The following is a 23,830-nucleotide window of genomic DNA, read 5'->3' as shown; positions in this document are numbered from 1 at the left end:
ACAGCTGTGGGAGGACTTCTAGGCCTTGGCCGTTTCCCCCCTTTGTTTTAAAAGCCCCCAACCCTGCATAAAGCCCGCTGTAAATGGAGAAGCACATTTCCCGCCGCCCCCTCAAAGAATTCTGAGCAATGTAGTTTATCCTCAGAGGTACAATTCTGAGCAACTCTTAAGAAACTGCGGTGCGATTCTTTGAGGGGGGGAATGGTGCTTTAAAGGTATAGTGTTATGTACTGAGTTGAATAGGATCCAGAATGCAGCAGTCTGATTGGTCCACAGGAGCCACCCAATCCCTCTCCAGGTGGAAGTGAATCCGCAACCTGATTGGCCTACAGGAGAATCCCAGAAGTAGCCAATCACGTGGGGCCCATTGTGTAAATAATGTATATAAAGCAGACATTCTGGGGGGAACTTCCATTCCTCCTCACCGCTATGAGCTGAATAAAGAGCATGAAATCCACTCTCGACTTCGAGTATATTTCATATAATGTGAACCATAGCCCAACTAGTTTAATGTTGTCTACATTGGCAACAGCTCAGCCATGTGAAGAAACGTATTGGGCGCTCAGGAATTAAGAAATCCTTTTAGAAGGAAACAGCGGGGTGCTTGTGGCTGATAGAGGGTAGCCCCTTTACTTTTATAAATTCTAGCAATTCTAGAAGTATGTTTTCTGCCTTGGTCAGACCCCGAATGAAGTCCTGTGTCCGGTTCTGGGCACTACAAATTAAGCAGGATGTTGACAAGTTGGAACGCGTGCAGAGGAGGGCGGCCAAGGTAATAAAGGAATTAATAAAGGAATTCCTCTGAGTATGTGAAGAGTGTCTCTCTCGTGCATGCTTTTAAAAAGGTAATCAAAATGATGAGTCTGCCTAAGGATGCACAGATGTACACGCAAAACGTTTTTGAAAACCAAAACCACTCCCACCTGGCTACATTCTGAATAGGTTGGCTGTAAATAAGGCTGCAAACACACAATGCATTTAAAGAATCATGTGAACTGTAAAGGTGCTGGGAATTGTAGCTTTTTGAGGGGTAAACTAGAGTTCCTAGGATTCTTTGTGAGGTGAGCTTTAGATATATTCTGCGTACACACGGCCTGAAAAATTAGAGGTTTTGTTCTGTGAACGGCATCACTGTTTAAAGGGGTGTCATACTGCTATAAATGCAGAATGCAGATGGGGTCTGTGACTCAACAAAAAACGCAATGGTGGTAGGCAACATTTGGTAATTGTGAGGAACAAATACAAGAGGGGAAAAACCACCTTGACAGTGTAGAAGGAGTTTTGATGCTTTTAGGTGTAATTTTATAAAGTAGAGAGTAACATAAGCATACAGGCGTGAAAACACAGTGCCGCACGCAGAAAGACCACTCACTGCCCAGTGAATTTAAACCCTAAATGTTGACAGTGGATTGGAGAAAAAAGAATGAAGACAACAAGAATGAAAGTAATCTGTCTGTAATCACCTAGTCTCAAAATGTATTAAAATTGGACAGCTCCAGGCTGCTACAGAAGCCTCAATTTTTGCCCATTAAGTAACTTTCAAGTGGTACTTGATATTTTGTCATCTGTAGATCAACCCTCAATTCCACCTGTGTCTTTATTATGGCTGAAAATGGTTCCCAATTATTTCACTTGAGTAAAAGACATTCAAGTTAGGTACAAAACCTCTTCAGGTAAGAGGCTCTTAAGCAGTACATTCATACTAGGAAATAATGAATCCCCTTTCCTGCACATCTTATTTTTAATTATGATCTGCCGCATTGAGCTTATATGTGTGTCAAGGTCTATTAACCAGAGAAGCAAAAATAGCTGCATTTATGTAAGCTGATTCTGTTCCATTAACAAGTGCAGAATCTTCTTAATTTAAAGGAGTTACTGACTCGGCAATTTGTGGATCAAGAATGACAGATTATTGTTTTCTCAAATCCTCACTCAGCCATGATGCTCACTGGATGGCCTTGGACCAGTCACTGCCTCTCCATCTAGCCTACTTCACAGGGCTGCTGTGGGGATTAAATGAAGAGGGAGGAACCATGTACTCCACCCTTGAGCTCCTTTGAGAAAAAGGTGGGGTGTCAATGCAAGAAATAGATTCCATTGTTTTCCCGGTTATTTATAATTTAGACTATTACGGCATTTTATTGGAAAATTGGAATTGGAAACAAAATAGATTGGAAACAGTCAAGAAATGGCAGCACTGTTTTTATTTCAAACATTAAGGCAAATTATTTCACATTCAAAGTGCGAAGTCAGCTTTTAAATTTAGCATTCAGAATTTGCAGGTACAAGTTTGGAATGCTGCCAGGTTTTGAAATATTTGCAAAAGTTTCAGTTCTATCTGGGTCAGTTGGGGCTCCCCCCCCCCCAAGTACTTCATATTGATTGATGCTCCATCTATAACCCATTCACCTTCAGGGGAGGAAACAGCTGCTTCTGGAGGGTCTCGTGAAAAACACATGTTAATTTGTTTTCTGTCAATTGATCCTTTTGTAGCAAGCGGTGAACAGAGAGTCCTCCCACAACAACCTCCCGACAAATATGTGGTTCTCAACATCCTGTCTGCAGGTTGGTTTGGTGTCATGCCATAGCCTGTGCAGTGCGACAATGCCTTAGAAAAAATGATGATCTAGAATTCTTGGTCCAGACAATGTGATGGGGAGGCCAGGCTGTGTGTGCTCCGCAATTTTATGTTTGTTTGAATTTTACAAATGCAAAATTCGGCATTGTTTGCAAAATTCAATTCCACTCAGCTGTTAAAAACAGCAGTAGGTTGTTTTTAAAGTTCAGTGATTACTAGAAATGGGCAAGTCTGTCTCATTTTTTCCAGTCTTAAAATCTGTTTGTGATAGCATATTTTTCAAAGTCCTTATGCAACTGAACCTATATTTTAGTGTGCATTTATCCTATTACACACATTTTTGTATACAATCTTGCCTAATATACACATTTTTTGCAAAACATTCCCTCCTAATAGAATGCATTTCCCCAATATAATGAAACCGATCATTAAAGACATGGATGAGGATTCTGCGTCTCAAGTCCCTACCATTAGGCAGAGTGGGGCAGCAGATCTTAGGTGCCAGGAAAAGACAGCAAATCGTTAGTTATGTAGCATCTGCTTTGCATGTCGGAGGTCCCAGGTTCCACCCCCAGAATCCCCAGGTAAGGCTGGGAAAGACTCACTGGCTGAAACCTGGAGACCTGCTGCCAGTCAATGTTGATGCCCTTCAAATGATGTTGGACAACAACTCCCATCAGCCTCTGCTAGCCAGGCCTCTGGTTGAAGATGATGGGAACTGTAGTCTCAACAACAACAAGAGGGCACCATGTTGGCTACCCCTGATGCAGATAATACCACACCCCTGTATTTCTGTAGCAGGTACAGAGAGAGTTGTTTGTGATATTTATGTATTTATTTTGGTCTGTTGATATATTGCATCTTGAGTTGGGGATAGACACCAGGCAGCAAAATGTCTTGGACCAGCCCTGCGCCATGTGAATTAATCATAGGGTGGGGGCGGTGTGGATTTTCCCCTTTGGGTACCAAAATGCCCTGTTGAGCAAGCATGGGAAATTGTTTTCTCTGTGCCTGGTAGCACAATGCCAGACACTCATAACTTTGCTAGTTCCTGGCAAGTGTGGGCTAGGTCTTTTTTTTTCCTGTAGTGGTCACCCTTCTGCACTGGGTTGTCTTGCAGCTTTTGAAATGAACAGGAAGGAAGATCAAACGAGACCCACAGCACAGGAAGAGGTGAGTAGCATTTTTTAATTTATTTAAAAAAGAATGAGACGGAAAGAAAGCAACTCAACTGAAACAGCAGCAGCAGCAGCAATACAGAGACAAGGAAATCCGTAGTTATCTGCGTGGCTCAGTCTTCTTTATAATTCTACTTTCCTTGAACCGAGGGCGTTCAAAAGAGGCTAAAATTCATCTTTGCCTTATGCCAATTGCCAAATGTTTGGAAGGAATCCTAATAGATAGAAGGTCTTACTGGAAACGACACGTTCTCTTTCAGTTCAGGCCATCAAGACAAGTGCATTCAAGTTACCCAGGAAGCATCCTGGTTCTGACAAGGTAACTTTGAAGCAGGTTGCAGTGGCCTTTGCTGGAAGGCTCAAAATGAGACACCTGTCTTAACAGAAAACCCCGGGGAGTCTGCAAGAAATGGAGGCATTAAAAATATATGTATTTATGAATTTATAAGAGAGCAAAATACAGAACTGAAGAATAAAAAGGAACAAACTGAAAGAAAAGGAAGGGGGAAAAGGAAAACATTACATCAATCCATAATTCTATTCCACTGACTTTCCTTCCATGGCTCCCTAAAGTTTCCCATTCCTGCTGCATTTGTGGAAAAGGTAAGGGGGGGGGGAAATGGTGTGATTGATTTTCATAGGGTTGGGATGGGTTCTTGCCAAGTTATTAAGGGGAAAAGAAAGAAAAATCCTTCTCGGGTCCTTGGGTGGGGTTCATTCTTACATTTCCTTGAAAGTTGCACTTAAAAGATGCAGTCTCCAGCTTCTCATGCAGGTATGATAAATGTTGAAACTTGTTCTATAAACAGCAGACCTAAGAATGCACTTATGTATTGTTGCATTTTTTCATTTACATGATGCTTGCTTTGGTTTTTGTTTTTTTTACATTGACCTTTTCTTCCATCCCTCCTCCGCCTCTTCCCCCATAGCTGTCTATTTATACCTGGGTTTTCCCAAAGTGGTTGATGCAGCGCCAAATTTAGGGCAGTGCTGACACTTCCCTTGCAAAGAGTGCTGAGCTGATGGGGTGCAAAATCGGGGTGATCCATAATTGAGAAGATCCCTTTGGGGGGGGGGTCACCAAATTTTGGCCTTGCGCAGGGCGCCATAGTACAAAAGATTACCAAAGTTGATTACTGGGTTGATGGATCTGTGCAGGGGGTGAATAAAGACAACGGGGTCAAAAGGGCAGATGGAATGAGCCTGGGGTGGAAAAGAAATTTATAAGGTATGGTGGGAATTTTTTTATGAGCTTCAGATTGTTTTAAATGTTATTTAAATGTTGTAGCCCTCCCTGGGGCCTTATGGTGAAAGGCAGGTAATAAACAGACAAAGAGACAGACAATATTGATGCATTTCCCTTGCCAATGAGGAACCTCTGAATTCCATCTCATTAGAAAAAACAAAATGCATAGTATCATTATTGATGGAATACTTGTTTTACTTCCTTCTTTTTTATATTTTATGATTCACATTAATCACAGTGATGGATGATTAACAAATGTTGATTATATATTGGTATTTCTTCACTTTATTTCAATTGCACGCCCAAGAATTTGGGTTGGGGGACGACTCAAGCTTTGTTAGCTTAATAAGCTGATCGAGGGATCAGTAAATTCCAGGGGTCATATACTCCAACCCCTTATAATGCAGGAATCTGTGTTTTAATTTGTGTAAGCCAAATTGGTTCCTGGTCTGCGGCATATATAAACAAATATAATAATAACAGCAGCCACTACTACCATTGGCAAACCGGCACTAAAAAGGCCCTGTCACTCTTATTTTTTATTTTATTTATGAATTTCAGATTTATACATTTCAATAATTTTACAGACATTTTAGCATTTCAAAACTTGACTTCCTCCCCCCTTTTTCTGCGGTTCCTTAAATTTATTTTAAATATCTTTTGTATATCCAAATTCACCTAATTTGTTCACTCTTCAGATACTTCGATTGCAACCCATTTCGGGCTTTCTATGCTAGTACTAACACCTTGAATTTGTCCTAGTAGTTCACTGGCATCCGCAATGCTTCTCACCCATTGTGAGAAGCGATTCCCCACACAGCTCCTGCTCTGTTGAACTCCTCTGCATAAACTGTGTAAAGAAAGCAGGGAACACGTCAGGGTCGTTGCCAAAGGAGCCACTTTCCAAATGCAGCCTGCCACACTGGAGCTGCCTGTTCTTAGCCACGTTTTTGCAGAGCCATCCACACAGCCAGTTCCAATTATGAATTGAGTCTGAGATATGTAAAAACAAAGTTAAACTGTAGTTTCCCTGAATGAGTAGTAGGAACAAATTATTTATAGAACCTATGTAAAGACACACACATTTCTATGTTTTAAGAATGAGTCTGGATGAGTATATCAAAATTTTGCTGTCTTGCTGCTGATACCAGTATTTGTTTAGTCACTTGATGTGCACACTGCGCCTTTCCAGGCTTCTAAAACTGGGATCTTCTCCTACTCTTCCTGAAGATGCCACGGAATGAACCTGGGGCCTTCTTCATTCAAAGCAGATGCTGTTCTGTAGGGGGCAGGTGCTCCCTTGAGCTAGATAGTCGGGAGCACAGAATGAGGCATAATGGGGCTCAAAACCTGGACAGCTCAGTTGGTTAGAGCCAGGGCTGACTTCAGCAGATGTGGCGCCAGGGTGCAAATATCCGCCCAGCGCCCCCAAATTACCACGGGTAATGTTGGGGTGGCCATAGCTGTGCACTGCCAGCCATCGGGGGGGGGGGCTCAACTTGTCGGGATCTCCGCTTGGCCAAGCTCATTTTCCTCCGGCCAAGCCTTCGGAATCGCCCCCGACGAAATTAACGACCTGAGCCATTGATGAGGCCTCAGGCACATTCCCATCCAGCAGAGAATCCAGCAGCATGCGGAAGTGATGAGATTTATGGCTACATCGCTATGCTTTATTTCTTACTACGCAGACAGCAAAGAAAAATACATCCTCTCCCTGTGAGAGCAGAGAGCAACTGAACAATAAAGGAAGAAAGGAACAGGAAACCAGTAACGTCACATCCGTCTCCTCTCCCATGAGACTTCCAACAGTATGGAATGTGTCTGGAATGTAAACAGAGTCCTGTGACTCTAAGCAGCTGCACAGTGGCAAACAGAAACTAACACAACTCTCCCCCATGCCGCTGCGGGAGAGTGATTCCTGCAGAGGCTTGGGAGGAAAGTTGCGCCCCTCCCAAGGCTCCGCGGCAGGAGAGCGCAGCTTCCCTCCCAAGCCTCCTCAGGAGGAGAGCTATCCCTGCAGAGGCTTGGGAGGGAAGCTGCACGTCTGCCAGCCTTATGGTTGGCGGGGTGCAGCTGGCGGGCGTGCAGGGAAAGGGGAGGTCACCGGCAAAGCTGTGCAGCTCCCCCACTAGCTGGGGCCCCCCTGAGAGGCCAGCGCCTTGGTGCGAGGCACCACTAAGTCCTATGGGAAAGATGACTCTGGTTAGAGCGTGGTGCTGATAACACCAAGGTTGCAGGTTCGATCCCCGTCTGGGGCAGCTGCAGATTCCTACATTGCAGAGGGTTGGACTGGATGATCCTCAGGGTCCCTTCCATCTCTACAATTTTTTTATTCCCAACCCCCACTGATTTTTTTGTTTTGTTTGGCATCTAAAGGGAAAAATCTGTTGGTGAGAGAGATTGCCCAACATCCACTTTTCCCCCTCAACCCATTTTCTCATCACTGGGCTGGCTGCAGGGTGGGGCTGATAATGTGAACTGCTGGACTTAGATGAGATCATCTCCAAAGGGGGCAGCCTTAATGCAAATAGGGCGCAGGGGATGTGATAAGTTAATCACATGCCAAGAAAACCCACAGCTTCCTGAACTTTGCAGGAAAGTTCAGTTGCATTTCCAAGCCAGTGGTATTTATAAGAAAGTGTTAAGGGTGTCTGATTATTTAGTTAGGTGATGCCTTGAACTGCATAATCTATTCTCATTTCAGAGGCCAATCACACGAACACTTGAAGGAATTATTTATAAGCAGTGGGGCAGCGTCCGTGGCAGGTAATTCAGCCGAGTCAAGTGTGATAAGTTCCTGAGTCATAAGCTGGGAGGTATGCCAGCCTTGTGCATCCATAGCAGACTCCCTGCAGGTTAGGAAAGCATATGTATTATCTAAGCTATGTGTATCTGAATGACTCAGCTATGCAACTTGCAAAATGCCATTATGAGCCGAAGCTGGATTACTCTGTATTTGTTTAAAAGGATTTTCTTTTTAACCCTGCCTTTCCCTCCATCTGAAACTGAAGACAGTTTAAAAAGAAAAAGGAAAAAAAAGAATATATCAGATTTTTAAAATGACAAACAAACCAGGAAAACTAAGCAAACAAAAACCAACAGCATTTATCATTGCATCTTCCCCATTCCTTGAAAAGTCTTTGGGTTGTACCCAATGCTAATGCTGCTCAGAGCAGACTCCATCCACCTAACTACTATTGCCAAATCCCCCCATTTAATACAGATTTAGCCTTTCTAAGGGAAATCTGATAAGTGGGGAAAACCCAGTTGCAACGATCCCCTTGTGATACTTGCGTGATCCAATTGCAATATCAAACCATTGTCTGAAGGTACCCAGTCCACTTCTGCTTTCTGTCTCTCTATCCATCACTTGCAAACTATGGCCTCCCTTCCTTCTCCAGCAGAGCCATGGAGAAAGGCTAGCCCAGGGAATCTCCACATGCAGCATGGACAGAGCAGGGTGAAGTAGAATCTCTGACCTGCATCCCCCACGTGCAGGTGCTCATTCAGGTGCTCCAGGTGATGGTCAGAGCAAACCCCCCATGGATGGTAAGTGGGCAGTCGGTCCTGCTAGCAAGGTAGGCAGAAACCCCTTTCCCCCAAATTTGGAGGAATTTATTTCCCCTCCTCCTGCTCATTATTTTTGAGGAGGGTTTCGCTCACCAACTCAATGATAGAAAAAGACTTGATTTCTCTACCTCCAGCATCCTGGGGATCCATGCCTGTGTGAACAATGACATGGATTCAGGTTCCTCCTTTGAAATTTGGTCCCCCTAATTATGTCAACAGAACTGTAACAGAAATCTGCATTTCCCCACAAAAGCCTGTACTGGCACCACTGATTTACCTTTTGGGGGTTCTGATGAGTTTCTGCACAGTTGTGGCGCCCGTGGTGGGTCCTAGCCTGCCCAGTGGTATAGTGGTTAGTGAGTTGCACCTGGGAGACCAGGGCTCAAATCCCCACTCAGCCTAACCTACCTCACAGGGTTGTTGTGGAGATTAAATGAGGAGAACCTTGAGCTCCTTGGGTGGGGAAAAGGTAGGATGTGAATACAATAAATATGTAAATGATTTAAGGTGTTTGCATCCTGTTCTAATTCCTCTTCCGACTTCTTCCGCCGCAGAGCTGATGGTGCAAAAACATATGGAGACTCTGCAGAGCTGGTGTGGCACCAGCACAGGAGGAACCTCCTTGGAGAGACTGACTGATCTCCTCCTGGTGGAAGGGCTGACCGATCTCCAGCAGAAGCAACATGATTTTGTACAGATTGAAACGATCAAAGGAGTGAGGAACATCTCCAAGAAGATCCCCTTGGAGAAACTCTTCCTGCCTTTGTCCAAATTCACCATCCCCCCGCGGATTTCGGTGACCATTGGAGTTGCCGGCATTGGCAAGAGCACTTTGGTCAAGCTGTTTGTCCACACCTGGGCAAAGGGAGAGATTGGCAAGGATTTTACCTTTGTCTTGCCTCTCACCTTCCGGGAACTGAATGCTTACGACAAACTCTCTGCAGAGAAGCTGATCCGTCTGGCAACCCCCCAGTTAGCTGAGCCCAGCTTTCTCTCCATCGACACGGCCAAGACTCTCCTGATCCTGGATGGTCTGGATCAGTTTAAAACTCTGCTGGATTTCTCCAATGCCGTCGTTTGCACAGACCTCCGAAAGGAGGTCCAGGTGGATAACTTGATCACCAACATCATCCGAGGCAATCTGTTGCAAGAGGTTTCTGTCTGGATCACCTCGCGGCCGACGGCAACCACGCAGATCCCAGGAGGTCTAGTGGACCGGATGACTGAAGTGCAGGGCTTTGGAGATGCAGAGATCAAAGACCATTTAGATCACATGTTTGCTGAGAACCAGGGCTTATCCGATGGTGTCTTGCGGCATCTCAAGGCCAGCAGGTCTTTGTACATACTGTGCACAGTGCCAGCTTTCTGCCAGACCTGCGGGTCCTCCATGGGGTACTTTCTAAGGAGCGCCCATCAATCTCCAGAAGCATTGGCTGCTCCTAAAACTTTGTCAGAAATTTATTCCTGTTACTTTAAAATGGCGCTGTGTAGCGAATGGCCAGGGAAACCGAAGGAAGCCCTCAAAATAGACCAGCTGCTGAACAATGGCAAGAAAATGATGAACTGCCTAGGCCGCTTGGCATTTTACAGCCTAATCAAGAGGAAATATATGTTCCATGAACAGGACATGAAAGCCTATGGCGTAGACCTCTCTTCTCTCCAAGTTAGCCTGTGCAATAGGCTCTTGCTTAAGGAAGAGACTTCACTTTCCACCATTTACTACTTCCCCCACTTAACAGTTCAAGAATTCCTGGCAGCCACCTATTATTACACTGCCGCAAAGCGGGCTCTTTTTGACCTCTTTGTGGAGAGTGGCATGTCCTGGCCAAAGTTTGGCTTCCTCAACCACTTTAAAAACGCCTTCCAAAGATCTCTGCAGTCTGAGGATGGGCACCTGGACATCTTTGTGCGCTTCCTCTCAGGCCTCCTCGCTCCACAGGTGAACAAAGTCCTGTCTGATTGGTTCTTGGCGAGAGACGAGCACCACGGTTACCGAAGTCATGTGGTTGGCCTCCTGCAAAACCTCCTGGGAGCAGACCAAGCTGTCTCTTGTAGGTCCGTCAACCTCATGCGGTGTTTACATGAGATTCAGCACGTGGAAGTTGTCGCGAGCCTCGAGGAGGCAATGAAGAGCGAGGCTCTGGCTGGGATGTTGACGCCGGTCAACTGCTCTGCCTTGGCTTATCTCCTGCAGACCTCAGAGGTTTGTGTGGAAGAGGCAAACCTCTCCAACTGCCTCACCTACCATGCTTTCCAGAGCCTTCTCTCTCAGCTCCACTACTGTAGTAATCTCAGGTAGGTCACATTCAGTGCTTGATGGGAGCCAGGACTTGCCAGGACAGGAAGAAGAGGGTGAGGAGAGCTACCTGTGATCCTCTGCATAGGTTTTGCTGGACTGCAGCTGATAGCCATGCTGGTTAAAGGATGAAGTTCAGAGGTAGTACGCCTCTCTGAATAATGGTTATGGAGGGGAAGGGCCATAGCAAACAAATCAGGATGGCGGCTCAAAAAACAGGTTGACTAGGAATGTGAGAGACTTCAGATGGAAATGGAAAGATAACAGAAATCACTGGGTTAAAGCTGACCAAAAGTCCAGAGGTAGCGCTATTATCAATTTACGATGAGGTGGAAGGTTCATAGGCTATGAAGGACTTGCTCACAAATTTATTGACAGCTGGAAGTGGAAGGGGTAAGCTGAATATAAAATGGAAGTATGGTATAAAGAGGTGTGGGATATAGCTATTAATGATGAATTAACATGTGCCATTAAGGTAAGACGCGGAATATGCAAGAGAAATGATTCTGAGGAGATATGGAGGGTGTTTGTAGAATTTGTTCTGTTAAAATGGAAAGGGGTCAAACCATTGCAAGAGGTGTTGAAATTTTGGGAGGTTGGATAGTTACAATGGAATGGCCTTGGTGGTGGGATGCGCATTTTTATACTTATTTATTTATGATTATTACTTAGTCAAAAAAAATATAAAATGTAAATTAATGTATAAAATATAAATAAACGAATGAATTTAAAAGGGAAGGGAGAAAAATGGAAATTGAAACAGGAGTGGAAGTTGCAGATGTTTGCTTATTTGTCCAGAATGGGAAGTAGATCCAGAGAATGTGATTAGTATTCACAGCTGCTGCTGCTTTTAGGCTGCAAACATTACTTGATGGATTATGGGGTTCCTCCCTTTCCCATTCTCACTGTGGTTTCATCGTGATGAAACGAACTGGGTGGAATAGCGTAATGACAACATCATTTACACAGTTAATTAATTAGCCAGTTGCATAAATTTGCCATAGCAGACAGTGCGACAAATAACATTGGCTTTGGGAGGAAGACAAATTGCAGTGGAATGGAAACAGTGCTGCGTGTGAGGAATACAGGGCAGAATGGAAAAGTGTTCCCTCTTACATCCCTAGAAATGGCCTGTTTTTCAGCCATACTCACATGACTCACCCACCTTTTCTCTCTCCTCTGGTTGTATGTACTAAGAATATGCTTTGTTCTCTCTCCTCCTGGCCCTCCCCACCCCCGGCCATAATTTGGCCCAGGCTAGACTACAACCAGTTTAAAGACAGTGCTATGGACCTGCTGGGCAGCGTGCTGAGCGGAAAGGACTGCCAGATTCAGAAAATCAGGTGATGCAGAATAGCTAAGTGTGCAGTACTTATTTTCTGCACAATGTGTACAGACTTATGGCTTCTTGTGGGACAACTGTGGTTGCCTCTACCTAGGCTGGCAGTTACATTCATGCTTGATTTGCTTGGGAACAACCACAAAAAAGGCTGAAGGGCACATGACTGTAGCAAGCGTATGGGTATAGCCAAGGGGTACGGGGGGATCTCCCCCCCCCATAATCAATAAAAATCAATATGAATCTGCCCCCTCCAACAAAAATCCTGGCTACGCCCATGAGCAAGAATATATTGATAAGAAGTTACAATAGAAAGACAAAATATTATTACAATTGCAAAGTGTGCATATCAGCAAAGCTTTCAAAAACAGTTGCAAAAGATATTGTTATTGTGTTGGAGAAAGCTGTAAGGAGCTGACAGCAGGCTTTTGGATAAAGCCCTGCTTCAGAAAATCTTCTTCAGTCATAATTGCAAAACAAAATAAAACAAAACAAAATTCCCCATAAGGGTTTACCAAACATTCATAAACTACCATTATAATTACCAATCCACATGTGAATAACACACCACCTCAAAATACATGGTGGTGGACTCTCCTTCATGGAAGGTTCTTAAACAGAAGTTGAATGGTTATCTGTCACTGATTTTTTAAAGTTGTGATTCCTGCATTGCAGAGGGTATCGTATATGGTCTTTACAGTCATGTGCTCTTCTGCACTTTTGTGGTTGCTATATACAGTGGTACCTCGGGTTACATACGCTTCAGGTTACATACGCTTCAGGTTACAGACACCGCTAACCCAGAAATAGTACCTCGGGTTAAGAACTTTGCTTCAGGATGAGAACAGAAATTGTGCTCTGGCGGCGCAGCAGCAGCAGGAGGCCCCATTAGCTAAAGTGGTGCTTCGGGTTAAGAATAGTTTCAGGTTAAGAACGGGCCTCCGGAACGAATTAAGTACTTAACCCGAGGTACCACTGTACTAGTATTGTGCCTTTGTATGTGATTTTCACTTGCTTGGGAACCAGATCTAGCAGGGTACCTCCAAGCCATCAGTTTGTTGTGGGAGGGATCCAAGCGCTTACTGGGAAATTGAGGTTTGCAAAAGTAAAGTGTATTAAATCGCTCTGCCCCACAAATCTACTTTAAAAAAACCCCAAGACAAAACTGACTTTTTGTGCTTGAGAAAGAGAAGGGGAAATGTACTGAAAGGTGTGTGATGGATGAATGATTAATGGGCAGGTGTGAAAACACCTGCAAACAAATCAGGATGAATACTGAATAAAGACTTGACCAAGTCTGACCTCTGTGTGAGCTTTGTGCTAGTAAATCAGGATAAACAAACAGCTCATCTGGAGGATCTTGCAGTCTGATTAGGAATAAAAGGAGCTACAGTTGCAAAGGAAATGCTGTGCACACTCCCCTTTGCAAGGCAGTGAGAGGTCCCCAAGGGTAGTGCTTGCAAGGGTTTTGCTTCCTGTGGTAGGAGAGATCACCAGAATCTTGTGGCATTTTGCTGCATTTGAATTAATTGCAAATATAAAAGTAGAGCACAGTGGAGGAAAGCAGCTTAAGCGCTTCTACAAGGAGCAAACCTGCTGATCTCAGGTGCCCACGAAAGTAGGGAAGGCCATAGATCAGGGGCAGAATATTTGCTTTGCTTGCAGAGGGTCTCAGGTGCATTATAACCAAAACCTTTTGCCCATTTGATCATGCCTTCTTTAACTTTTTCTTCTTCAGATTCAAATTTCAGCAAGAGTCTATATGTTTTTGCAATAACTATCAGGCCACACCATACGTAGAGGAGAGCACTATTAAATTACTGCTAAGGCAACTTCCAATAGAGTTACAGGTCCAGTAAATAAGGAATGGGTTATATTACTTAGAAAATGCATTTAACCACCTTTGTTTTACATCCCTGGACAGCTTGGTGGAAAACAAGATTGGTGACAAAGGTGCTAAAGCTCTTGCCCGGTCCTTGATGGTCAACAGGAGCCTGATGGCGCTGGAGTAAGTATCTCAGAAGTTCTGCTTTAAAGGGTTTGGCATTTGTCATGCACTGCAATAGGGATCAGCAACCAGCAGCCAGTGGGATGAACCTGCCCCTGATGGAACTGTGGAACTCACTGCCACTGGGAAGGCTGGTAGCCACCAACTTGGATGGCTTGAAAAGAGGATTAGGCAAATTCATGGAGGGGAAGACTCTCAACAGCTACTAGCCACAGTGGCTATGCTCTGTTTCCACTGCCAGAGGCAGCAATGCTTCTGAATACCAGTTGCTGGAAGCCACAGAAGGGGAGAGTGCTCTTGTGCTTGGGTCCTGTTTGCAGGCTTCCCACAGATGCAGGAGTCACTGTGAGAACAGGATGCTGGGATAGGTGGTCCATTGGCCTGATCTTGCAAGGCTTTTCATGTTCTTAGCCCACGTATAGCAGATGACAGCCCAGGGACAAGAGATGTGCACAGAGAGACCTGTTGCCTGTGCCCAAGGGGGAATCATGTACAGTGGTACCTCGGGTTACATACGCTTCAGATTACAGACGCTTCAGGTTACCTTGGGTTAAGAAATATTACCTTGGGTTAAGAACTTTGCTTCAGGATGAGAACAGAAATCGTGCTCCTGCAGCTCAGTGGCAGCGGGAGGTCCCATTAGCTAAAGTGGTGCTTCAGGTTAAGAACAGTTTCAGGTTAAGAACAGACCTCCAGAACAAATTAAGTACTTATCCCAAGGTACCACTGTATGACTGCCTTGATACTGTCATCGTGAAGAACATGATGAAAGGGACACTGTATAAAGGAGGTCTTGGTGAGCAATCTATAGGTAACCCCAGCAGCGTAGCTAGCCGCTTGGGTGCCTGGTGTGGGGGCATGTCCTGCAGCCGGGAGTGGGATGATCCATGCCTATGGGGGCGGGGCAAGCCTCTCCCATACTTGGAGCCTCTCCACCACCTCCCCCTCAGCTGCAGGGCAGATGAGTGAGGGGCAGTAGGTAGACGCAAGTCCCACACTGTCGTTTCAGGCAACACAGAACCTGCAGGTGCCTAAACCACCACGTCACTCCTAAAAAGTTTTGTGAGCCCAATTGTTAGTTTTTGTTAGCCCAATGGTTTTTTTAAAAAACTCACCCCCCCCCCCCCCGTGATGGCACCCGGGGTGGTCACACACCCTGCACCCCCTTCCTCCACCACTAGGTAACCCTGGTTCTCTCTCCTTTCTTTACTTTTTTCGGATTCAGTCTTCGGAGTAATTCCATAGGACCCAAAGGAGCGAAGGCCCTGGCTGACTCGCTGAAAATCAACCAATACTTGCTTTCTCTCAAGTAAGTGCTTGCTTTTCTTGGTCTCTAACCGACAGGCGAAGGCAGATGTGCATGGCATTCAATATAGCACCATGCCACTGTCTGGTAGTTTGCTGCTTCTTAGCCTATACAAAGGCTCCCTCTAATACCAAACTTGAGTTGGCTGTGCCAATCATGAAGCATGCCCAGATGGGCCTCATCCACACACACAAAAATAAAGGTCTCTGAATGATTAGGGAAACCCCAGGGTTTTCAGCACTCGACAACATGGCACACTGCCAACTCAAAGCAGAAGTGAAAGCTTTCAGACTCCTTAGTAAGATTATGTTTAGCTCATGCAGACTAAGCCTGGCACCCTCCAGATGTTTTCGAGACCCATCAGCCCCCATCAGCATGGCCAATGAACAGAGAGGGGGAAGAGGAGGATGGGAGTTGTAGTCCTGCAGCATCTGGAGAGCCACACTAAACTATAGCAAAACACTCAAGCCAGACCATTGTGAACTGTTGGCGAGAGACCTGAAAATTGCGGAATGGCATAAATTTACCAAAGCCCTTGTCCGTGGCAAGGTCGGAACATTTGTCACTTCCTGCCCCTCAAACGCTGGCTGGAAAAAGTAATGGAGTTTATTTTCCTCTTTCAGCCTCCAGAACAACACCATCAAGGAAGAAGGTGCCAAATGCCTGGCCGAGGCTCTCACCAGCAACCACAGCCTGAGGACTTTGCAGTGCGTCTCTCTGGTCTTTGCTAAGCAGCATCATGGTTTACACACCTGTTCCTTCCTGGGTGCCTGTTCTTCCAGTCTGTGCAGTTGGCTGCTAAAACTGTGTTTGGGTTGACATCTCAACTAGAGCTAGATAAAGGCCTGTGTATGCAATTAGCTGGGACGCGGGTGGCGCTGTGGGTTAAACCACAGAGCCTAGGACTTGCCAATCAGAAGGTCGGCGGTTCGAATCCCCGCGATGGGGTGAGCTCCCATTGCTTGGTCCCTGCTCCTGCCAACCTAGCAGTTCGAAAGCACGTCAAAGTACAAATAGATAAATAGGTACCGCTCCAGCGGGAAGGTAAATGGTGTTTCCGTGCGCTGCTCTGGTTCACCAGAAGCGGCTTAGTCATGCTGGCCACATGATCCGGAAGCTGTCTGCGGACAAACGCCGGCTCCCTCCCAGTAAAACGAGATGAGCGCTGCAACCCCAGAGTCAGCCAGGACTGGACCTAATGGTCAGGGGTCCCTTTACCTTTATGCAATTAGCAGTTAAACAAGAAAAACTTTTCTCAGGTTATTACACTGCGGGCTGAAGGTACTGGGGTGGGTGGACTTGGCATGGTTGAAGGCGTCCCTGCTGTTGGGAAGCAACAAACCTTGCATGTAGAAAAGGGGAGTGTCAATGACATGGCTCAGTTAAAAGCCTTCTCTCTGATGTGCTAGGATTCTGTCTGTAGAGGTTTTCCTTCCCCTAACATTCAGCCCATCAGACCTGCAGTACAATCCAAGAAAAACTATGCCATTTGATTTTTCTCTGATGTACGTACTGCCTTCTAAAGCCTGTTTGATTGTGTTTCTTGGAAGAACAGGTATAACGCCAAACGAGCAATTAGCAATGGTGTGATTGGCTTATTTAGTTATTTATAAAAGTATTTATATACTGCTATTTAAATAGATATAAATATAGGTATACTGTAGATATGGATATCTCAAAGAAGTTTAGAACAAACATAATATATGCAATAAAAGCCATGCAAAAGTTAGAGCCAGAGCTAAACTAACAGATAGATATCTGCTTTATTGCCTGCAGAAACCTGGTGGGATAGAAATGTTTTCAGCAGGCATTCAAAGGTTAAAACAGAAGGCACCTGCTTAATCTCTGTTGGCAGAGCATTCCATAGGACTGGGCTGATGACACTAAAGACTTGGTTTCTTGTTGCTGTCAGATGAGCTTTGCCAACTCTGCTGATGCTTAACCATGTTCCTGAATATGATATCAGTGATCGAGCTGGAATATAATAATCAAAGACCAGTATTTAAAGAAAGAGCTTTGTACAAATATGTAAAATAATACCAAGCAAAACAAAACGAGAGAGCCATAAACAATAAAAGTAATAGTAACGGTATCAGTAATAGAGAACTGACATAGAGAACAAAATTATAATTTTGCTAAAATTAGTCCTTGGCAAGTTTTACATGCATAAGCTTTTCTTCTTCCTCCTCCTTGGAAGAGATGGGTCCATTTGGGTCTGAAAGGAATAAAAAAAAACCCATAAAAGGCATCTTTTTCCTGGGAATCTCCATGAAAGCACTCAATTAAAATCCTATGTCTATAATGATAAAAGGAGCAGTTCATAAGAACATGAGTTATTGATTCCACATTTCCAGATTCACAGGGATATTTGCGATGACAATAAGGGATTATATTTGTTTGCTTAAAGTGGCAGCGCTGCAGCTGCTGATCAAAAGGCTGGGGGATGACCTCCCTCGGCTCACTGCTCATTAAGGATGTCGTCTCCTTTGCAGCCTCCAGAAGAACTCAGTTGGACCCCAAGGTTCAAAGAAAATAGCAGAAGCACTGATGACTAACTGGGGCCTCAAGGAGCTGATGTAAGAGCCGAGAGAATTGACTCACAGATTTGCATGAATAGTGAGGCAGTGGCATTGCCCTCACTGTGGGGTCTGCACCTCTTTAGAGAGTGCCCAGTAGCATGGAGGCAAAGGCTGCTCATCAGACGTCTACACCATGGTAAAGCAGAGGGTTGACTCCCCATCCTGCCTCTGCAGCAGGGAGTGGGGGAGACTTCAGATTCAGTTGGCATTTAAAGGCAAACCTACCTAATTTGCCTAATTCACACTTTCTGGCACAGTACAGGAACACAGTTCCATCGAAACCCACACGTCTCCCAAACTTGCCGTGCAGTTCTCCAACCGAGTAATGAGTCAAAAAACGAATAAGCTAGGGTAAAGCATGCCTTAAAAACCACATGCAAAAAATGCATTCTACTGGGGGAAATTGCTTGGTCAAAATGTGACTGTTAGTCAACACGCCACTCACACATAGTATTAAAGTTTTTTAAAGCCCTGGGCATGGTTGCTAATCCTGCTGTTAAAGTAATGTCTAGTGCTGGTACACATTACATTTCCCTTTGTTCCTATTCTAGATTGTCCAGTAACTCTGCTGGAGACACTGGTGCTGCAGCCCTGGCAGAAGGACTGAAGGTGAACCACACCCTTTTAACCCTGGAGTAAGTGACTTCCGCCTCCATTGCCCACATGTGTTTATTTTGCTGCTCCCCCCTTTCCTTGAAAATGACTATTGAGAGAGTTCTCTAAAGCAAAGTGATTCTGGAGAGCAGAGTTTCCCCCTTCCCTTCCTCAATCTCTGTTGCCTTGATAGCCTGTGTTGGCGCACAAAGTCTGAGGGACCCTGGGAGGATGCCACAGCCCTCGAGGGAACTGCAACTTCCCCTAGTCCCACATCCTTTGTCCTCCTGGGGCTTACAAAGCCCTCCTTCGAGGCAGGCTTTTTTTTATGAGCCCCTGAAGCTTGTTTCCAAGGCTGTGCTTGGAGGACTGTGCCAGCATCCTTTCTTTCAACAGGTACAGCCCACACACTTTTAGGTTTTCCTCTCCCTCAACACAAGGTAGGGATGTAAGAAGGCATCGTTGTCCATTCTGCCCTGTATTTGCTGCATGCGGTGCTGTTTCTGTGCTGCTGCAGTTCATCTTCTGCCCAAGCCTACATCATTTGTTTCACTGTCTGCTGGGAGAAAAATACATAAGTTATGCAAGTTACGTCATCATTAGCTTTATGCTGCCCCATTCCTTTTGATACAAATGAAACACAGTCAAAGACTGTAAGATAACCAATGACAATTCTATAACTGATGTACTAAGGTAAGTAAAACTAAAATTAAAAAATAGGAAGGAGAGAAAGAAAGGAAGACAATGCAAATGGTAAGTCACATGTTGTTTGCTGAAAACAACAGCAATACCAATCCCAATCATATTTGCAAGATTGATTTCTGTTCCAGACAATGGAAAAAAATCAATGAATGTCAGCAAATTCTGCTCTCACTTAAGTTTTATTTGGAGTTCTCTGGCATCCCTCCTCTGAGGGGAAGATACCTGAGGGTGTTTGTTTGGGTTAACTGAAAGCCAAGCCCGGATTGCATGTAAGAGTAGAATTAAGACGAAATCCAGCGTGCCTCCCTCCCTCACCCATTTCCACTTTTCTGTGTTTGCCTCTTCAGTCTCCAGAGCAACTCAATCAGCGACACAGGGGTGACTGCGCTCACTCGAGCCCTCTGCTCTAACCAAGGCCTCATCAGCCTCAAGTAAGTCCTAGCCTATGCTTTGCCACCTCCAAACCCCATCACCTGCCACAGTTCTTGGAGTAGACTCAGGGAAAGAGAGTATGGGGGCTACACTGCTATAGAGAGCACAAGAAGAACCCCTGGGTATTCCTAGACTAAATATTTTGGGGTGGGATTGGTTGAATCACATACCAGCAAACAGAGGCGGGGCTAGCTGCTCCAGCACCCACATGCTGTGCACCTGGGGGCAGGGCGAGCTGCCCACGGGGGCGGGGCAAGCATCCCAGGGGGGTGCCGGCCATGGCAAGCATCCTAGGGGGGCAGGGCAGTGATGTCACACTCCCCCCCAGGGATGACACCCGGGGCAAGCCCTCCTTCCTCCGCCAGTGCCAGCAAAATCAGACTGTGCAATTAAACCTGATTTGGAGCTCTTGTGAAACTTCCCCAGATCTGGTTGATTTATTTTTGTGGTGAGGCAGGTGCACTAGTTTGTGTGGGCTTGACATGAGGTTGCTGAGACTCTGGGTTTTCATTAAAACAGGTTTTGCTTGTTTTGGGTGCCTGCTGGTATTTCCCCCTTTCACATATGTGATTAGGATAAAGTCCTCTGACAAGGAAACAGAACTATGGAAGTCTGCCCCCCTCCCCACTATTTTCCATCCACTTGGGGAAGAGCAGTGTGTGAAAAACAACAAAGGCATTGATAAGGATGCAATAATGACTTTTCTCCATATGCCTGTAGCCTGCGGGAGAACTCTATAAGCAAAGACGGAGCTCAAGAGATTGCCAGTGCCCTTCGAGCTAACAGCACCCTGAGGAATTTGGAGTGAGTCATTTGGCCTTTGGAAAACAGGGGCTCTGAGAAATATTTTGCACACCCTAAAAGGCTTTATGGCCTGGCAGCATGTCCTTAATTTGGTGCTTTGGGGCTCAGGGTGGTATAGAATCATAGAATTCTGGAGTGGAGAACTTTAGCAAATGCTTCTTCTTCTTCTTCTTCTTCTTCTTCTTCTTCTTCTTCTTCTTCTTCTTCTTCAATTCATCTTATGACTACCATCAGCAGAAGCCCTATGCAAAGACCTCCACCTGCACAACAGGGCTTTCCCTCCTCTCCTCTCTCCACATGCCTCCCATGTCTCCTGGAATTGACTTGGGGGGGGGGGAACCCCAAAGAAAAGTGTGCAAGGGGAGGAGGGGACACAACATCCCATCTAGCCAGCTTGAAATGTTTACGCTGATGTGGAACATTCAGCGGAGCGATGTCAAATTCCTCCCAGAATGGTGGCTATTGTTTTCCAGGCTCACGCGCTGTAACATTCTCAGGGAGGTGTGTGAGTGCAGGAGGAATGAGGGAAGAAAAGGAGAAAACTCATGAAGGGTCCAGGCAGGGGCAGAGAACATTTCCCAGACTGAGAGTCGTGTTCCCAGCCTTCCTAGGGCCACATTCCAGATTATTTATTAGATTTATATACTCCCCTCCATCAAACGATCTCAGGGCACTTCACAGATTAAAAATATGAGATGAAAGCACAAATAAAGAGTTAAAACACAAGCAACAAAACAACAACCCCTCCTCCCACAAACACATTTAAAAAGCTGTAGAATATTAATCAGTAAATGTGGCTTTTTGTACTGTAAGCTAGCTTGTCCCATCACTCACACATCCCCTGATCTCTCTCCAACATTCAGGCAACCTAGAAACATGGTGAAAGTCCAAGGGCACATTCTAGCCTGGCAAAAACACTGAAGGAGGGTGCATGGCAGGACCAGTTGTGAGCATGGCCTGGTCAGAGTCCCAAGGGTCAGATAGAGAGGTCTGGAGGGCCACCTCAAAGCTGAGGCTCCCTACCCCTGCCCTAGAAGCAGGACAAGGCTTTTGGGGACTGATGGGGTTGAGGCCAAAGTGGCAAGGCCTGGATTTCATGTATTACTGTAATTGGAACCAGCCAACCAGCTCTTGCAACCAGCTCTGCATTGCTTTAACTCTCATTTTCCCTGGGCTTTTTTTTCTAGCTTGGCTGCCAACCTGCTGCATGATGAAGGTGTCCAGGCCATTGCGTTGGCACTGAAGGAGAACCAAGCGCTCACTTCCCTGCAGTGAGTTTCAACGGATTAGTCTGCATTGCTCAAGCATAAATGCATCCAAAGAGTTGAAACAGGATTGTTCAGGCTTTTGCAAAGCGGTGTCTCAAACATTTGGAACTGGCTGCTATAATCTGAGACTGCTGCCTAGATGTTGGCATTGTTTTTCAGAATGAATATTATGTGGCTGGCACCTGTAAACAGCACCAGTTCCACCAATCAATTCAGTCAGATGGGTGTGTATTAGGCAAGGTGATCTTGTAGGTAAACTGGTTCCAAGTTGGCCCCTCCCTGCTTATATGCTGAAGTGGTACAGTCTAGGAAGGGCTGTACCAGGCGGGAATGTGTTGTTGGGTCCTCATTCCTTTTCTCGTTCTCTCTCCTTCTAGCTTGCAGTGGAATTTCATCCAGTCCAAAGCAGCCAAGGCCCTGAGCCAAGCCCTGCAGGTCAACGAGAGTCTCTCTATCTTGGAGTAAGTCCCTGACTTTTGCCTCAATAGTGTGACCAGTTTTTGTGTTAAAGCAAACAAATCACTTTTGAAATCACTTTAATAATAACAATAACAATAACAATAACAATAACAATAACAATAACAATAACAATAACAATAACAATAACAATAACAATAACAATAACAATAATTTATTATTTATACCCTGGTCATCTGGCTGAGTTTCCCCAGCCACTCTGGGCGGCTTCCAACAAAGATTAAAAATATATTAAAATGTCACACATTAAAAACTTCCCTGAACAGGGCTGCCTTCAGGTGTCTTCTAAATGTCAGGTAGTTGTTTATCTCTTTGACATCTGGTGGGAGGGTGTTCCACAGGACGGGAACTGCCAGAAGGCCCTCAGCGCTGGACCTCAGCGTCCGGGCAGAACAGTGGGGGTGGACATGCTTCTTTGGCTTATTTAAGCAGCAGGATGAGAATCTGGAGGTGGTGGGACAGAACTGCATGTTCACCCATATAAACATTTATTTTATTTCGTCTGAGGATTACAGGTAATTTTATCATGCGATGGAAAAGGGAGGCTCTTGCTGCTTCTGAGTGTGGGGGGTGGGTGGGGTGTAACTTTTTGCACATAAGTGTACATTCCTCCGGCTTGTATAAGTAAGTAAGTGTTTATTTCAAGCTATTGGAGACAAAATTACTGAAGAGAGTAACATTGTTAGGGATAACACAATGTTCTGATCAATTCCTTCTAAGAAGTGTCACATTTGTTACATTCATTCTGCAAATCTAAACTCATTTCACACCTGTTTAGCTGCTATAGCTTTTAACCTGGATCTCTGGGAATTACAGATCTGTGAAACAGTTCCCTGGGAATTTGCCATAAATAATAGTCCATCCCTGTCATAACTATAACCCCCAAGATTCGGGGCGGGGAAGTCATAGAAAGGGTTCATTGGAGTCGAGCTCTGTAAGCATTTTCAGGGAGGTGCCCACAAAAATTTAGCTCTCTCGGGGCTTCTTAGAGCTGCACCTTATATGGAATGAGGACTACACCACTTCAGAATGCAGGTAGGGTGTGTTTGTCATATTTTTTTAAATATCCCGCCTACACACCCTGGAGCAAATAATCAAAAATTCCCAACATGGAGCTCTTGCTAAACTCTTGCTTCTTCTCAAAGTGTAGGGGAGGTTTTTTAATGTTAAAAATGTGGAAGAGTATTAAAAAAACACACCAAAAGCTTTGCCTCTTCTGTGTTTCAGTTTACAGGAAAATGCAATTGGGGATGAAGGAACAGCTGCCCTGGCTTCTGCTCTGAGGGTGAACTCAACACTCACTGCTCTCTAGTAAGTTTCCATGTTATACACAAGGATGGAATACCTGTTAGGGGATTTATCAAGAGGCAAGACTCATGGAGGGGGTCAGCAACTGCTGGCCTCTTAAGTATATCTGGCCCAGTGTTGTGTACATGGCTGCTTGTGCCACATG

At 45.1% G+C, this 23,830-nt stretch overlaps 1 protein-coding gene across 5 annotated transcripts in view; it reads left to right on the top strand.

Annotated features, from left to right (window-relative positions):
• Window positions 1-824: 824 nt before the first annotated feature.
• Window positions 825-23,830, top strand: part of NLRC3 (NLR family CARD domain containing 3) — a 28,749-nt gene continuing 5,743 nt past the window's right edge. The window contains exons 1-17 of one of the 5 annotated variants that reach the window (XM_083711086.1): window positions 825-845; window positions 3,699-3,751; window positions 4,142-4,359; window positions 7,707-7,768; window positions 8,407-8,551; window positions 9,127-10,867; window positions 12,125-12,211; window positions 14,132-14,215; window positions 15,441-15,524; window positions 16,145-16,228; window positions 18,014-18,097; window positions 18,652-18,735; window positions 19,744-19,827; window positions 20,549-20,632; window positions 21,820-21,903; window positions 22,278-22,361; window positions 23,605-23,688. In XM_083711086.1, the coding sequence (XP_083567212.1) occupies window positions 8,545-8,551; window positions 9,127-10,867; window positions 12,125-12,211; window positions 14,132-14,215; window positions 15,441-15,524; window positions 16,145-16,228; window positions 18,014-18,097; window positions 18,652-18,735; window positions 19,744-19,827; window positions 20,549-20,632; window positions 21,820-21,903; window positions 22,278-22,361; window positions 23,605-23,688 (2,675 nt within the window). In that variant the 5' untranslated portion in view covers window positions 825-845; window positions 3,699-3,751; window positions 4,142-4,359; window positions 7,707-7,768; window positions 8,407-8,544. Of the gene's footprint in view, window positions 846-3,698; window positions 3,752-3,776; window positions 4,360-4,899; window positions 4,985-7,012; window positions 7,769-8,406; window positions 8,552-9,126; window positions 10,868-12,124; window positions 12,212-14,131; window positions 14,216-15,440; window positions 15,525-16,144; window positions 16,229-18,013; window positions 18,098-18,651; window positions 18,736-19,743; window positions 19,828-20,548; window positions 20,633-21,819; window positions 21,904-22,277; window positions 22,362-23,604; window positions 23,689-23,830 lie in introns of those variants that run through there. The other 4 variants (XM_083711088.1, XM_083711084.1, XM_083711087.1 and 1 more) reach the window with 4 other exon arrangements.

The sequence above is a fragment of the Podarcis gaigeae genome, assembly GCF_964106915.1.
Source record: "Podarcis gaigeae genome assembly, chromosome: 14".
NCBI lineage: Eukaryota > Metazoa > Chordata > Lepidosauria > Squamata > Lacertidae > Podarcis > Podarcis gaigeae.
Note: the sequence above shows the minus strand (reverse complement) of the source record. Positions and strands in the feature narration are given on the sequence as shown.